Source organism: Pungitius pungitius, chromosome 8, assembly GCF_949316345.1.
Source record: "Pungitius pungitius chromosome 8, fPunPun2.1, whole genome shotgun sequence".
NCBI lineage: Eukaryota > Metazoa > Chordata > Actinopteri > Perciformes > Gasterosteidae > Pungitius > Pungitius pungitius.
The window spans coordinates 11,196,521-11,212,701 of record NC_084907.1 but is presented as its reverse complement, the minus strand read 5'-3'; the positions used below and the strand labels follow the sequence as shown (position 1 = coordinate 11,212,701).

The 16,181-nt window shown below is 46.6% G+C and overlaps 1 protein-coding gene across 1 annotated transcript; it reads right to left on the bottom strand.

Moving 5' to 3' along the window:
• Positions 1-7,634: 7,634 nt before the first annotated feature.
• On the bottom strand, positions 7,635-13,077 carry si:ch211-117k10.3 (Krueppel-like factor 15). Its single transcript, XM_037448175.2, has 3 exons — positions 12,827-13,077; positions 10,437-11,595; positions 7,635-9,777 (listed from the first exon to the last, which is right to left on the bottom strand). The coding sequence occupies exons 2-3, from the start codon at positions 11,522-11,524 to the stop codon at positions 9,609-9,611; spliced, it is 1,257 nt and encodes a 418-aa protein (XP_037304072.2). The 5' UTR covers positions 11,525-11,595; positions 12,827-13,077; the 3' UTR covers positions 7,635-9,608.
• Between the last annotated feature and the right edge of the window lie 3,104 nt (positions 13,078-16,181).

The window sequence follows — 16,181 nt, the reverse complement described above, 5'->3', positions numbered from 1 at the left end:
CTCGTGACTTGACTTGGACTCGAGCCCTTTGACTCGAGAAGACTTGCTACTTCCCATGAAAACTGGGGGATAACATTTTCACACGGCCGCGCCGCTCTGTTTATCTGCATCTGTCAAAAAAATGTAGAGAGCGCGCGCTGCCTGCACGACATCCAATCACTGCAGTCCATTTGACCTTATCAACGAGACAGCTCGTTCATGGTTACAAAAATCGGGATTTTTTAACCCGGATTCAGACTCCGATGGAAATCCTCGCCAACATTATGTCAACGTCCGTTTTAAAGTAGTGTAATGAGCTGAGTTAAAGTTATTAGTTAATCAGTTATGCAGATGTTGCATGTGTTCACGTTATGCTCCGTTACCAGCTGTAGTTACGCGAGACAACCCGAGTTTTGGGGGGCCGTGTATGCGGAAGTGTTCGTTCGGCGTGGTGACGGCCAACAGTGACCGAAGTTGAGTTGTTTTATATAAATAAATGCAGCGGAGTTGCAAGCCAGTCATCGCCTCCTTATTTACGCTGCAGCATTGGGGTGAGCGTTACAGTACTATAACACAGTCACAGTCGATCCACCGTTACCCTTCCCTTCGTAGTCTAGGTCTGTGAGGCAGCGCACCATCACCCAGGGTTCCCCGTCCCCACTATAATAAAATGACTCGAAATGACTCGAAACTTAAATGGTACGACTTGTGACTCGACTTGAGACTTGTTGGCTGTGACTTGTGACTCGACTTGGGACTTGCTTCGTCTTTGACTCGACTTGACTCGGGACTCGAGGGCAATGACTTGAGACTTGCTTGTGACTTGCCTAACAGTGACTTGATCCCACCTCTGGCATTTAGTTTATCAATGTATTTTATAGATCTGTTGCAATAACATTTCCGTTTGTTTGTATAAAGGTTTTGTTGTGAAATGTAACATTATAGTAATGAGCTTATTCTTCTAAATTAAAAAAGGCAAACCCTAATAGGCAATCTTTGTCCCTTGTAAAGTGTGTGATCTTATTAAATCCCAGAGAAATATTTAATTCAACAGTGTGAGTGGTTCTTGCCCACTGTTAACGTCTCCGGTTACGAATGTAACCGTAGTTGCCTGAAGGGAACGAGACGCTGCGTAAAAACGCTGTGGGAACGCCTCTGCGTGACCGCCTCTGCGTGACCGCCTCTGCGTGACCGCCTCTGCGTGACCGCCTCTGCGTGACCGCCTCTGCGTGACCGCGTCATGAAGCACGTGGGAAATCTAACCTAATGGCGAGCTGGTACGTCACAGGTGGGCGACGCCGGGACCAGGACGCTATAAAGGGACCCGAAAGGCAGGACCATTCATCTCTGAATGGCCGAATCAAGTGCCACGGGTAAGCCGGGAGTATGGCAAAGTTTACGCAGCGTCTCGTTCCCTTCAGGGAACTACGGTTACATTCGTAACCGGAGAGGTTCCCCACTCCACCATAAGAGCAAGTGATCGTGGTGTGAAGTTAATGCGCACACTCAGACGAGAGCACCTGTGCTCCAGGCGTAGAGTTAAGGTCTAGACGGAAAAATCTCACGAACGTGTGGGGAGAGGACCAGCCGGCCGCCATGCAAACGTCATGTAGCGATACTTTTCCCGACAAAAGGGCTTTAGAAGCCACCATACCCCTAGTAGAATGGGCCCGGACAGCCAAAGATGCGGGCTGGCCGGCCGATTCATAAGCCAGTGTGATGGTCTCAACCACCCACTTGCTCATCCTCTGCTTAGACACCGGGCCCCCAGTATTGGGAGGCCCGAAGCACACAAACAACTGTCCGGAGAGCCTACACAGGGTGGTCCTGCGGACATAGAGGTCTAAGGCTCTGACTGGGCAGAGGAGGTTGAGCTTCGCCTGGTCCGACTGCGACCTCTGCCATGGGCTCGAAGGGAGCGCCGGAGAGACCCTCAAGTACGATGGCCAAGTCCCAGGACGGAACTCTAGTGCTGGCTGCTGGCCTCAACCTCAGGGTGCCACGAAGGGATACCAGTGGGTGTCTCCCCAGAGAATGCCCATCTAGTGGGGCATGAGTTGCCGACAGGGCCACCACGTATACCTTGATAGTGGACGGGGATAAACCTGTGGAGAAACGTTCCTGCAGGAACTCCAGTACTGAACCAACTGGGCAGTTAACTGGGTCCAGCTGTCGTTCCCCACACCAAGTGGCAAAAAGCCTCCACCCACCGGCATACGCCTTCCTTGTAGCGGGGCTCTGGAGTGGAGGATGGTCTTCACGACCTCGGTCGAGAGACCGGATCCTAAGAGGCGGGTCCCCTCAAGGGCCACGCCCATAGTCTCCATAGCTCGGGGCGGGGGTGAACGATGGACATCGACGCCTGAGAGAGCAGGTCCACCTCGGGGTGGAGTCTCCAGTCCCCGGGCCTCGGCCCCTGTCTTGACAGGGCGTCTGCCCCCTGGTTTAGTGCCCGCATCGTGGTCTAATCCCAAATAACGGCCAGGAAGATGGTCCTATGCAGTGGGGACAGCACGCTTTTCCTGGCGTTAAGTCTCAGCCCCAGACGGTTGATGTGGGCAAGCACAACACCTCGATGTTGGGCCGCCAACCGCTCGGATGGCGCTAGAATCAACCAGTCGTCTATGTAGTTCAAAATGCGGATGCCCTGGAGACGCAATGGTGCCAGAGCAGCGTCCACGCATTTGGTAAACGTACGGGGTGAGAGGGCTATACCGAACGGAAGAGCCCGGTGTTGGTAAGCTTTGTCCCCAAAAGCGAACCTCGGGAACTTCCTGTGTCGTGGGAGGATGGAAATATGAAAGTGTCCTACCGTGATAAACCAGTTCTCAGACCTGATCTGGGCCGCAATCTGTTTGAAAGTGGGCATCTTGAAGCTCAACTTCGCGACAGCGCGGTTCAAATGGCGGAGACCTCTAGTATTGGATGCAAACCCCCATCCTCCTTTGAAATGGTGAAGTAGCGGCTGTAATAGTCCGACTCTCTGTCTAGAGGAAGAACTCGTTCTAAGGCTCCCTTCCACAGAAGGGTCTATACTCATCGCTCCGATATCCAAGCCTGCTGGGGGTCTACCACAGTGGGTAGCACCCCGCGAAATCGAGGCGGCCGCCACTTGAACTGGGTGGCGTAGCCCCCGTCGATTGTACGCAGGGCCCATTGAGATACATTGGGAGGGCTCGCCACTCACCCAAAAAGTCTCTCAAGGGCGCTGACTGAAGACATGGACGGACAAGCCGGAAAAAAAAACGACACTCCGCTGCATTAGAAAAAGTCCCTTAAAAATAAAATCACAGGATGAATTTTTATTTTTATTTTCCCATGCAAAGGCCCGCAACCCACTACAAACGTTTGGGGGTTTGAGTACTCCTTGCCGTGCACTCTGCCGTGCTAGTGGGAGCTGGCCTGAAGCTGGATGCCGAAGTTCTGGCTCATAGTAGCATGGTATGACCCAACCTGCCACACGCCACCTGTCATCCCCTTCCATCACCTGTCAATCACTGCCACCTTAAAACTGACGGCAACAATAGACACTATCAGTCTCTTAATAGTCTTCTCATTGCATTTCTCACAGGTTCACTAAGCAGCATCAGATACAACCACCATCAGATATAACCACCATCCTAAGAAGCCTGTGAGGGGGTAAAGCATGAAGACTGCAATAGTATTGGGACTAACATTGGTGTTAGAATGCAAATACATTCAAATACAAATTTGAAACTTGAATCATATTACATGTCATTTAGCTGACGCTTTTATCCAACTTACAATAAGTATACAACATATAATATCTATGGTTATTTTTCATTGGAATGAATAAAAAAACAGTAAATAATAGTTTGTCATTCAGGACTGTGCGGTTTTGAGGACTGATGTAAGCAATGTCTGCTACCGTTAAATACGTATAGAAAGAACATCAATAAGGTATTCTGTTCTATAATTGTATGAAAGGAGGACAAACCACATATCCAATACAAATGGCAATGATTGTAATTGTGATCATTTTCAAAAAGACCAAGTGCTTAGAATTTCACCATTTGTATGACGGATATTGTTTCCTTACTCTCTTGGAGTTCATTTGAGTTCATTAATCCAGGTGTTCCCAAGCTTTTACTGTCAGGGCATTACTTCTGTTTTGAATTAATGAATCACTCTCGCTATCTATTCTTCTTCCACCCCCCCCTGCCCCCCTTCTCTCTCTCTCTCTCTCTCTGCCTTTTTGCTGGGCTTGTCCGCTTGTAACCTGAGCTGCACCGCTGGCGTCGTTTGAACACATTTTTTTACAGTAGTTGTGTGTTTAGGGTTGGTGTCAGCCCACCGCACCCCCATCATTTTTTTATTTTAATTTTTTATTAAGAATCGTAATGCATCTCATTGAGGTTCTGCCCCGTTAGAGGGATCCCTGCCTGAGGTGTCATCCTTTGTTTCACCCTGTTAAAGGTTTTTTGTGGGGGTTCTTTTGTCCAACTAATTGTTCCGTTACCAACCATGTCACATGTGTACAGATTGTAAAGCCCACTTCGATACATTTTTGTTTTGGGGCCACATGAAAATAAATGGACTTGATTTGAATTGTGGTGATTAAGGCAATCAGCACAATCAAATAGTCCGGAAAGTTTATGTGCAGATGAACCACTAAGTGGCAGCAAACCACAGCAGTGACACAATAATAAACAAGTTGTTACCTAACAATAGTCTACTTGGGCTCTCTCCTCTGGAGTGCACAAAGGGATTAACTCACCTCAAACATTTTGGTAACAGAGATTAAATAAAAGACGGAATACAGATTCAAAGTCTACGTTTCTCAATTTAAAAAAAGAATTAGTATGTAGGATTAGTAGAAAACAACAACAGAGACATGTTTAGCTCTAGATTCCAGGTTTAGGGCTTTTGTGTCCAGCCAAATCCTTTATACATCTGTTTAGACTCTGCAGGAAGACTTTCCGCTGTAGAATTTCACATAATTCATAGCCATGTGACACGATGAAACACAGGGGTTACCAGTGCAACCGAGGAAGACAGACATGTGAATAAAGGCAAACAAAGAGTTTACTACACAGAACATTTACTACAAAGAAATCAACTTCAAAGACACCAATTTATTGATCAAATATTGCATTTTGCCATTTAAGAAAATAGACTATTTGACAATGAATTCTCAAATTCAGACGTTCAAATCAGAGGCTAAAATGCAGTGTCACAATTGCACATAAGGTGTTGCCATGGTAATGTTGAATGTGCTCTGGCCTAACTTTATAAAGGTGCGGCAATTTTTTTTCACTAGCCATTCAGAACAGACTAGGCTTTTTTGGGAGTGGCCTTATAGACACAGGCGCCTGAACCGCCCATTTCAGACAGCAGGTGAACACAGGTTAATTCAGGCACGAGAAACAAGCAGGTAAACATGTTGTCGTAGAAACCCTAAAGTATGAACCTGAACATTAGCAACATGGATGTGTTTTGTTTTTAGAGTGTGTCCCCTATGTAAGCGTATCTATGTCCAATATTCTCTCCTTTTTAGCTCTGTTTGGTCTCCGCCAGCTCCACAGCGAAGCATTTGGCTCTCAAGCAACAGAAACCGTGTTTTCCATTTGGTGCACAGGCAAGTTCTGGGCTGTAAGACAAGGACCATGAGGCTAAAGTGCGTCGAAAGGCCACCAGCTCTTTCTTTTGAATTGCACGTAGTCCTTGGATCCGGGGCTTCGGATCGCTACGTATCTGTACTCCAGCACAGAGGGAAAAGAGAGAGGGACGGAGAAACCATTTATTGTATTTTTCTGAATCCATTTCTTATTGAACAGGGATAGGCTCTAAACTAATCCATCAGGATACAACATTGATGTCTCCCGCTGTTCTTAAGGAGGGGGACTTCCTGGTCAGAATCAAAGAAGGCCGCATCGTTCCTTACTGAAAACACAGGTCTGTTCTCTGTCCTACAGTAACTGTTGTTAGCTGCTGTTATTACATTGCAGCCTGTGGCCACGTTTCATTTCTAACAGGAAACCGCCCCCCTTCCCACTCCCCTGTTGTCTTCAGACGCCCGCCTCTGCAGGATGAATCAGATGGGCCGCCCTCTCCCGACTGCTTCGGGCCCTGGATTGGCGACAGTGTGAGAGAGCAAACAGGAAAGGAGGCCAGTGACCAGGCCCAGTTTCCTGCGGGCGCTCAGCACAGCTGGGAAGCCGCGTGCAGATCGACCTTTGACCTCCTGTTCCGATACACTGCAGCGGTCAGCGCAGTATTAGAAGGCGGTTGCATGATTGAAACCTGCCTGCAGCATTGTTATTGTTTGTTGTTTGTGTGTAATCAGGGACTCGTTATAGTGGTCTCAGTGGGGGGGGGTTGCAGAGCTGCAGGTGTTTCAGATTAGCGTCACCGGGTGAGTTACTAAGGGGACAGGAAGCAGACTTTATCCGCCACAACCTCAAAGCCAAGAGGTTTATTGCGGTTTTATTGTCATTTCTACAACACAGTATTGCACTACAAAAATGCAAGTTGTGGTCTTTGTATCAAGCGCAAAAAAAACATGCTTCAATGTTTCCGGTAAGGTTTAGTTTTTCTTCCTGGATGAAACTATGGGTAGACACATTTGAACTATTTTAAGTCTTCAATATAGTATGCAATATATTTTAATTTTGTATACATGTCACATGACTGGTAAATGACAGCCTGTTTCAATATGTCAAGATTTAAATGTATTTTAAAAATTTCTCAATTATTGCATTGGATATATTTAATGATTGGTCTATTAATAATTACAATATACAATGTATATAAATTGAAACGTGGACACCTGAGTCGCTTCATTTTACAGTTATGGAACTTTTTATCCTCCAATTGTCCATTTCAGCCAGTTCTTTCATGCACATTTTCAATAAGCCTCCGGCTGGATTTGAATCGTCAAAAAATGACCTCCTAACGTCTATTCCTGACCACTATTCCTTGACCTCTGTGGGAAACGTCACGAGTCAAGGAAAGATGGTAAGGAGACTTCATGAGGAGTTAGGAAATGAAAACCCCGGTGTTTAGGAAATCCAACTCCGCGTTCACTGAGCTACGTAGTTCTGATGTGACAAGTCTGCAGCGGACAAACTACAAAGAAGCCTCTCAGCACTGTAACAACACACGAAGGCAAACATAAACAACCAGGTTCAGACAATTACTTTATTAGCAAGGTTGCAACATACGAGTTATGCTAACGGTTACTCACATCTCGGTCATGTTATTTCTTCTAAACGCCTGAATAATACGTCACTATTTAAATATTGCCGCCGCAAGGAATTGTGGGACGGAATTAACTCCGTAAGGAAGTATTGGAGCTCCTTTCCTTAGGATTAGAGAATGCAAACATGCTGTTATCATGGCGGCCACTTACACTATTGTAAGTTTTACTCAGTTAGGAACCTTCCTCACCAAGTTTGACAATTTGATTCTTGCCTGCATTTCTGGGGACATTGCCTGACGAGATTACCCACAATTCATAGCACTGCGACAATCCAGACAGAATCTTTAAGATGGTCCTTGAAATTCATTTAGCCCCGCAATTCTGTTTTGCCAAAACAAGTATATAGGTTAATTGACAATTGGGTTATTCTGTCTGGGTAACGGTGGTAACAGTTGTCTTCAGCAAGCGTCTCAAATGACAGTACAGCGAAGCATTTTCATTTTCTGCTTTTTTTTATTTTTGCAAATAGGAAAATAGCATATCTGGTATTACAAAAAAAGAAGCCTGTGTTCAACCAGATACACAGTAGAGAAGAGAGAGAGAACATTGGAGGATGATTAGGAAACACAGGTCTGGATGTAGGTCAGTAGAAGCAGCCCGGCGAGGTTCAGACACAAAGACAGCACCGGCCTGGCTGCTTTCAACGGGTTTCTACATCGCTAAGCATGGTTTTTTGTTTATTATGAAACCAAACATCCATAATGCTAAGAGACAGAGATATGAGGGTTATTGCCAAGTGCTACATGCAGAAGTGCTCTACTTTGGGGTTCAATCAACAACAACAAAAAGCACCCATGTTGCTTGAGCCAAGTTAAGGTTTTTGGACCGACACAATCCACATATGTGAATACATGGTGTGAAGAACTGGTACATTAACAATCACCAAATCCATTGAGATCAAAGAGGAAATCATAGTAACAACTTACTGACCTTCTTTCACCATTTTCTATTCACCGTTTGGCATTTATATGGTTCCAGAACTTGTTATGGAACTGCCATAAGCGCAAAAGGACTTCCACTAACGCAAGTGCACTTGAAACCAGCAGATTCAGCTTAAGGGTTTGTTAGTGGGATTTCAGATCCCAGACCGTAATCAGTCTGACATTCCACAGATTGATCACTCGACAATCAAAAAACTCACATTGGACCGAAAAATCCTTTCTGGGAACGCGACTTGATAGCTTAATGCACTGATTGAAGAAATGCTCACCAATAAAAAACAAACAAATAACATCTCTATAAAAGTTAGAAGCTGTACACGTTATCTTTATCCTTTATGTCCAGTACACTTCATAAGGACTACGCTAATACAGATTATGGAGTAAATGTTAGCTGCCTTTCCAGCGTTTTAAACTATTAGCTTTTATTGCTGCTATATCAGAGAGAGAAATGCTTACAGTAACTGCTACTGTAAACGAGAGCAGTGTCTTCACATCACTTCTGCTCCGTCGGGTCTAAGTGTAACATACGGGGCCCAGTACTTTGTGGGCAGAGCGGGTCGGCTGCACAATGAGCTCATGAAATGTAGCCTTCATTCTCTCTAACAGGCCGGAACAGGGTTTTCTGGTTTTGCGCCCCCCCCTTCCCCAGTTCAAATAAGAGCAGTCATATGATAACAGCGGGATCAAGTAAGGTTGGTTTCATGAAACGGACAAAGGCATCAATAGAGATTAGTGCGTGCTGGGGCCGTGGAAAAAGGCATACGGGTCAAAAAGAGTGGTGGATTAGGAGCCTGGCCTGGAGGGCTGTGGGGTAGGGGGTGGGGGTGGGGGGGGGGTTCACAATAACTACCATGGTAAGATTTGCCCCAGCTAGGCCTTTCGTTTGGAGGGAACCCCTTCTTGTGTTTAGAGGCGATTCCGATGACTTAATCACAATTTCACACTTACAGCGATCGGCTGTCACGCCAGTGCGTCCATGCGGTTAGAACACATTTAATGTGTGTGTGTGTGTGTGTCGTTTTACTTTAATAAGTTTTAAAAGCTCTCTCCGTTTTCACCCTGAAGTTTAGCTTTGGGGAAAAAGGCCAATCACAAAAGTAGAAATGACAGAATTAGAGATGCTCCTGTTGCCGGAAGCCACCGTACAAACAGCACCTGGTAGCTCGGTACCAGTAGTGTGATCAGTGGTTGCGAGAGGGGCCTCTGTAAGACTGTAAGTGTGTGGCCAGGCGCAGGCCAGGAAATCCACTTCCAGCTGACTTTTTCCTGAGGTGGCAGCTCAGTAGAGCTACTCGGAAGAAAGAGGAACAGCGAGGAGCGAAACGTGGGTGGGGAAACCTCTCACCATTTTTCTGAATGTTCTGTTAGTGAAAGCACCAAAAGTCCCAATGGAGACCCGGAACCCCCCCAAAGCCGGGCCGGGTGGGGGCGCGCATGGCGTGGCTCAGGGGCCCGCAAAGGGCGCCTCACACAGTGGCTCTGATAATCCTGCCGGGCCTGGAGCTGCGGTGCACCTTCGTGTGTTTGGACAGGTGGTCGCTGCGAGCAAACTTCTTCTCGCACAGCGAGCACTCGTAGGGCTTGACGCCCGAGTGGGAGCGGCGGTGGCGGGACAGCTCGTCGGAGCGGGAGAACCTGGCGACATAAGAGCGGGGGGGGTGGGGGGATTGAGTGAGGTTAGCGGTATCAAAGAGAGATGTCCTCATTAGACGACATTTATTTACTGATGGTTTCATGAAACAGACAAAGGCATCAGTAGAGACATTGTCCACTTGGTGCAAATTGTGTTTCAATGTTGCTTTGGACAGTGGTTCAATAGTACACACACAGTAGGCTTTTTAAGGCTCCCTAGGTACAATACCGTTCGTCCTTATGAACTTAGAGGAAAATTAGTCAGGAGACTAGAACTATAATGGCCTACCATCGTAATAGTCTGTCTGATATAATGCCCTCAAATGTTTTCTAAATGGAATTTAAAAAAAGATTTAGTGACATTTATCATAAAGACAAGACATTTTTTTAAATTAATCAAATAGATCACACTTGCTACCCTATATTTTTAGGCAATAACTTTGGATGGTGCGAGCGGTCCATTAGCACTTAATTGACACTAATGGGAGACATTTGGCTTTTATGTATTCACTACTTAGGTTTAGACCAGCATTAGCAGCATTGGGTGAAACTAAACAATGAACCCACCAGTGAAGAGAGAAACTGGCAAGTTTACCAATGGGCTGGTGCGTGTAACGTGCATAAACCTGGGGTCGCTCTGAATTCAAACCTGGTACACGTACCTCCAGCCGCACTCTGGCCAGCTACACGTGTAGGGTTTCTCCCCCGTGTGCCGGCGGAAGTGAGCTTTCAGGTGGCTGCTCTTGGTGTACATCTTCCCACAGCCTGGGTGGGAGCACTTGTGGACCCTCTCCGTAGGCGCCAGCCTGGTCCCCCGGGGGGCCATGGCTTTCAACAGGCTCGGGCCCCCGATCCCACCCACGCCAGTGATCTCTAGAGTCCTCACGGTGATGGGCAGCGGGGCGATCCTCACGTACTTCTGGTCGGCCGACTTGGCATCTCCGCTGTGCAGTGACAACAGGGCGGTGGTGTTGCAGGTCCCCTGCGGAGCCAGCAGGGTGAGATTTTGCCCGGTTGCACCCTGGAGCCCCATGACCACATGGGTGAGCCAAAGGCCACTCTGGGCTCCGGGTGGCGAGCCTGCTGGCATCGGTGGCCGGGTCACAGGCAGAGGCTGCAGCTGGAGGACCAGCGGAGCGCCCAGGAGCATCGGCGGGCTCGCGGTGCAAGGCGAGTTGGCTCGGCCGGAGGGGGAAAGGTCGGCCGGGCTCCGAGGGGCGTTTGAAGTGCAGTGAGAGGCACTAGTCTCCGGGTCGCAACTAGTGTCTGAGGGAGCAGCCGCCGGCGCAGTGGAGGACAGAGAGCCAATGCGTGGTCGAGGGGAGGCCTCCTCTTTCGGTGCTAGTAGCCCCTCTTTGACCAGCTCCATCTTCTCCCTCAAGAACTCGTCAATGTCCTCCAGGCTCGGGGAGAACGGGGAAGAGGGTTGGAAAGGGAAGTCTGGAAGCTTAGGCTCCCGTCTCGCTCGCTCCTCGTCGTCGTCTCCCTCTGCCCCTAGAAAAATATGCAGACTCGCCCCGTCGTCATCGTTGTCATCATCATCGTCCTCGTCTTCGTCGTCCTCCTCCCCTTCCTCTTCAGGGCTGAAACTGTGCACAGCGCCCAGCTGCACGACCTCTGTGCGGTCGCAGGAGGCCGAGCAGCCCAGCATCCTGCAGGCTCCATCTACCAGGCCAAGGGAGAACATGCTGCTGCTGTCCCTGAACACATCATTCTCCAAGCTCAGCGGTCTGCTGCTGAGAGACACCATTGATCCGGGCCGAATGCGGAGGAGAGGATGTGGAGGAAACACTATCCAGAGGTGCGATCCCCAAAACCAACCTGCAAGGGCAAGAGATTGTATTGTATTACCCAGCAGAAAGTAAGAGTGCAGAGTAGCCTCAGTGACTGGGCTTCAACCATTACAGGTACGTCTGGGAGTACAAGAACAATCTAAAAGGTAACTTACTGTAAAGGCCATTGGTTTACTAGGTTCTTAGAAAGCCCATTTGAATATGGTTTGTTTGTCCTATTATTTGTGTATTCTATAATGAGAGATCATTTCATCACACGGATACAAAATAAACAAATATAGGTTTATAAACCATGAACAAAGGGTTAGGTCATATGGTTTAAATCACATTACTGATAAGACAATATAAAACAATAAGAAAACATCTCACAATGTAAAAAAACATTTGGCTATTTGTATTTCCTTTAGTCGAGAAGGGGCACGATTTCAGTTTCTTAAAGTAGATTTGGACACAGGGCCCACTTTGTTCTTTTGGTCATTATTAATTTAAGCCTGGAGTTATTATTAGTGTACTACATGGTGCATCCATCTTTACACCATCTTTAACAAATTAGCAAATGATCGGTGAACCCAAAGCTTATAATGAAATACAGACCCCAGGCCAGCTGGTGGTCCAGCCTTCACCCCACTCTGCCTCGAGATAAAGCCAGCCCACTTCAGCACTTCTGTTTTTTAAACATGGTGGCCCCTTGAAGACATTTGCCCATGAGCCTTTAAAAAACAATTTAGCTTTTTAGGGGGGCATTTTTATCGTCAGGAAGTGATACAACTAAATGTACTTATCAAGTCAATGAGGTGAGCAGTGGTGAAAAAAAGAAATTAGATTATTTTTAAACGTAATAGTCATTTGGTTACGTGCATGTGTATATTCATCTTTGGAGATGATCTGTAGCTCGTTGGACGCGCTCTGTCAGCGTGACCTCAAAGTGGGAAACCATTCTAAGCAGATTGTATTTATCCGAGGAGCTTGCTCGCTCGCCCACGCACGCACGCACGCACGCACGGAGGCTGTTTGTTTGCTGCTGTCAGCGGGCACATGTCGCAGCAGGGCCCCGCGCGGCACACGGCGCGCGGTAAACACGGACCCACGCCGCGAGGAACACGAGCCCGTCGGGCGCAAGAGCGGAAATGAACGAACAGAAGAGCCGAGGGCAACATGGCTCCCCGCAGCGAGCGACACGAGCAAACGTTCCAATGGTTTTGGTCCGTCCGACCGGGACGGGCCGCGCGTTTTCACCGCGGGCATTTGGCTCGACCTACCGTGCGTCGTTCGGAGGAGGCTCGGTCGGGGAGAAAGACGCGACGTCGTCGGGCTCTTTCCGTGTGTTTATATTTCCCTTTTTTTCCTCTTTAGCTTTTCCTCCGTCGTGTTATTGTCGTCGCACGCTCACATCCCGTCCTTGCCACGGGTCCATGTTGGCATTCCTCTTTTCCGAGCGTCACGTGACGGCATTGCTGCACAACTCGGAGGCACGGGTCCTTTTCCGCGACTCCGATTGGCCGCGTACGGCGGAGGCTCGCCCTAAAAGGAGCGCTCCTATTGGTTGTCGCTCGATAAATTCTGCGTCCTATGTTTCGTCGCAGGGGATTGCGTTGCAACCACTGAATGCGGTACAGTGCGGCCCTTTCGCCGGCTACACAAAATAATGTAAACACCACGTAATGCAGAAGCTTAACTTTTTACATTAATGCTGAAGAATCTACACTTGAATATACTACACCATGTAATTATTTGAGGTGGTTTTATTCGACTTCAATTTAAACTCTTCTGAATAAGCCATATGAAATGAGTGTTTCTGTGGATGTGTGACACACTGGTCTTTATAATTCCATTCAAGTTCAAACTTCTCCCACCGAGAGTGTACAGTGTGGTTTTCATGCTTATTTTAATTTTTTCTGCTGGTCAGGTAGATAAACTACTTTTCCAAAGTCAAATTTTACCCTAACAGACTTTGATTTCTGTTACTCTTAAGCCTTCTTAGGGAAATGTGTATTTTTTGGTTATGCAAAATAAAATGAATTGAATAATGTACCCAATAGAAACCGAGGATACATCCGTAACTATGACAGCCGTGGATCCTGCATCCACAAGCTGCTCAACCAGAAATTGCAATCACTTTACCTGAAAATGTCTGAAGATATTATTGCTGTTTCGTAGACAGCTTGTTGTCTCGATCTTTACATGGATCATCAATGTGGCCTGAGGCAAAAGTATGGTGCAATCTGTCCATTTAAGTCTATGCTGCAGCTATTTCCTCCTGCTTCGGTTCAACTAACAGAGGTATTTGCACTAATTTACAGAAAGGAACAGTAAGTTTGAACTAATTTGTATTAAATTAACATGCATCTTGCAAAGGCTCTCTGTTGTTTCATAAATTACAATATCATCTATTAAAAAAGCTGCAAACATATTTAGAAACTCCAGGAAAAAATCTGTCCCACTGGATTTATTTCCCAGGCCTGGGTCCTAGTTGCTAATCTCACATTTACACATACGTAGAGTGGATGTAGGAAAACACTGCAAATAATTAAGAACTAAGTAAACATTGAAACCATGTCAAAAATCTACAAATGAATCCTAAACTAAAACTGAATGAGATCTGTCAATCTCTTAAAAACCCAATACATGATGAAACATGTGCAGTGTGCAGCTGGAGAACACAGCAGTAAAACACCGTTGCCACATTTATTTGGAGGACATTAGTCAAAGTACAAAGGTGCACAAAGAAATGTCCTCTGATGTCGCCGTGCTGCTGATTCGTTGTGCGAAGGGGCCCTCTGCTGGTTCACCAGAGCCACACACGGCCCTTTCAGAGCTCCTGGGACCGCGTTATGCAGCACGACACCTATGGGACGCTCCGCGCTTCCTATTCCGGAGGAAGCAAGGGAAGGTCATATTAATACACACTTGTGTCCAGTGTGAAATCAAATCAACACGTACAAGGCTGTGTCTTGTTATTGTATTACTTCAAAATGTACATACGACCCACACTCGTGGGTGAGTTTCTTTTGACGTCGTAGTGGGAAGCTGGTGCTACTTAACAACCCATCTCAATGGACTTGGAGTTGTGAAGAGTGAGAAATTGGAAAGACAGGCTTTTAAGTCGAGTTGACACAACAGTGCCAGAGGTGGCACATTAGTAGGTACGGGTATAGAATTATTTTTTTCTTGTCTCAGGTAAGGAGTGTCTTTCAGGTGTGGCATGCTGGCTCTAACTGATCCTCCATAGAAGCCAAAGAGAGCCATTTGTGAGGGCTTTATGTGCATAATGCATGCACTGCAGACGGAGTGTCAAGTCTCCAGCACGGTTTCTTAGCAACAGCACAAAGCAGGATATTGCTCCTTACCATCCGGGGAATATTTTAAAAAAGCAACTGACTTTATACATGAAAGTAGCTGGATTTAATCCACGATAAAGAGTTTTGATTGTGATCAAATTGACTCGTTCAACTGCACTACATCACTTCTCCTTCAGAGCGCGTGATCAATTACCTGGAAAAGTCCTTTTGCACTACATGTCATTTAGCTGACGCTGTAAGTGGATTTCAACCATAAGGATACAAACTGTAAAGTGCAATTTCATCAAATAAGCTGATTTACAACTTATAGATAAGAGCCATTTTTAAGTACCATTTAAGTGCTATAATGTGTTTTTAGGCATAGTCTGAAGAGATGTTTCCATAGTCCTTGAGAAGAAATAAACAAGGCAGAAACAGGATTAGTAAAACATGAAAGAGCTTGCACAATAGACAATTTGAGGGTCCATGCAATCTACAAAACTTTGACAGGAATGGCGAGTGATTTTATTTAATTGCAATAGCAAACGCGCCACGTTTGCATCTAATTTGTTGTTTCGCAGCAGGTACATTTGGCTACAGCCTTACTTTTACAATTTAAATTGTATGAATTTTGGCCATTTCCATAACTTTTCTACATTGATATTTCAACTTTTCATACAAATCACAAATGGGTAGGTTAATTAAAGAATGGATGTTCTTCACAGAAGAAATCATGAATTTGTAACTGGGAAATCCAGAATGATACAGATCCTCTCTCACTGACGATCACCTGTCCTGCATCACTCTACCTCAGACATTCAGCCTTCGGCACACTTGTTGAAGACTCGATTTCTCGCACTGAACTGAAACACAGAAAGCGGTACGAGACACTGCGTAAATACGCTGTGGGAACGGCCGTGCGTGGCCGCGTCATGAAGCACGTGTAAAATCTAACCAATGGAGAGCTGGTACGTCATAGGCGGGGACGCCGGACCAGTGCGCTATAAAGGGACCCGAAGGGCAGGACCATTCATCTCTGAAAGGCCGAATCGAGTGCCACGGGCAGGACGGGAGTATGGCAGAACGTTTACGCAGCGTCTCGTTCCCTTTAGGGAACAATGTGTGGCAATACGCGCTTCCTATGACACTCCAGAAGGAATAATAATCTCCAGCAACACCACTTGGGATAGGCCCAAGACCATTCTTATTAAGGCACGCAGAGCCGTTCACCAAATCAGGGGTCAGAGACCATAAGATAATTCTAAAAATAGTTTTATTTGTTTAATACCCTTTTAAAATGGCAATATGTTCTGCGATAAGGAGTTTGAGGACTATA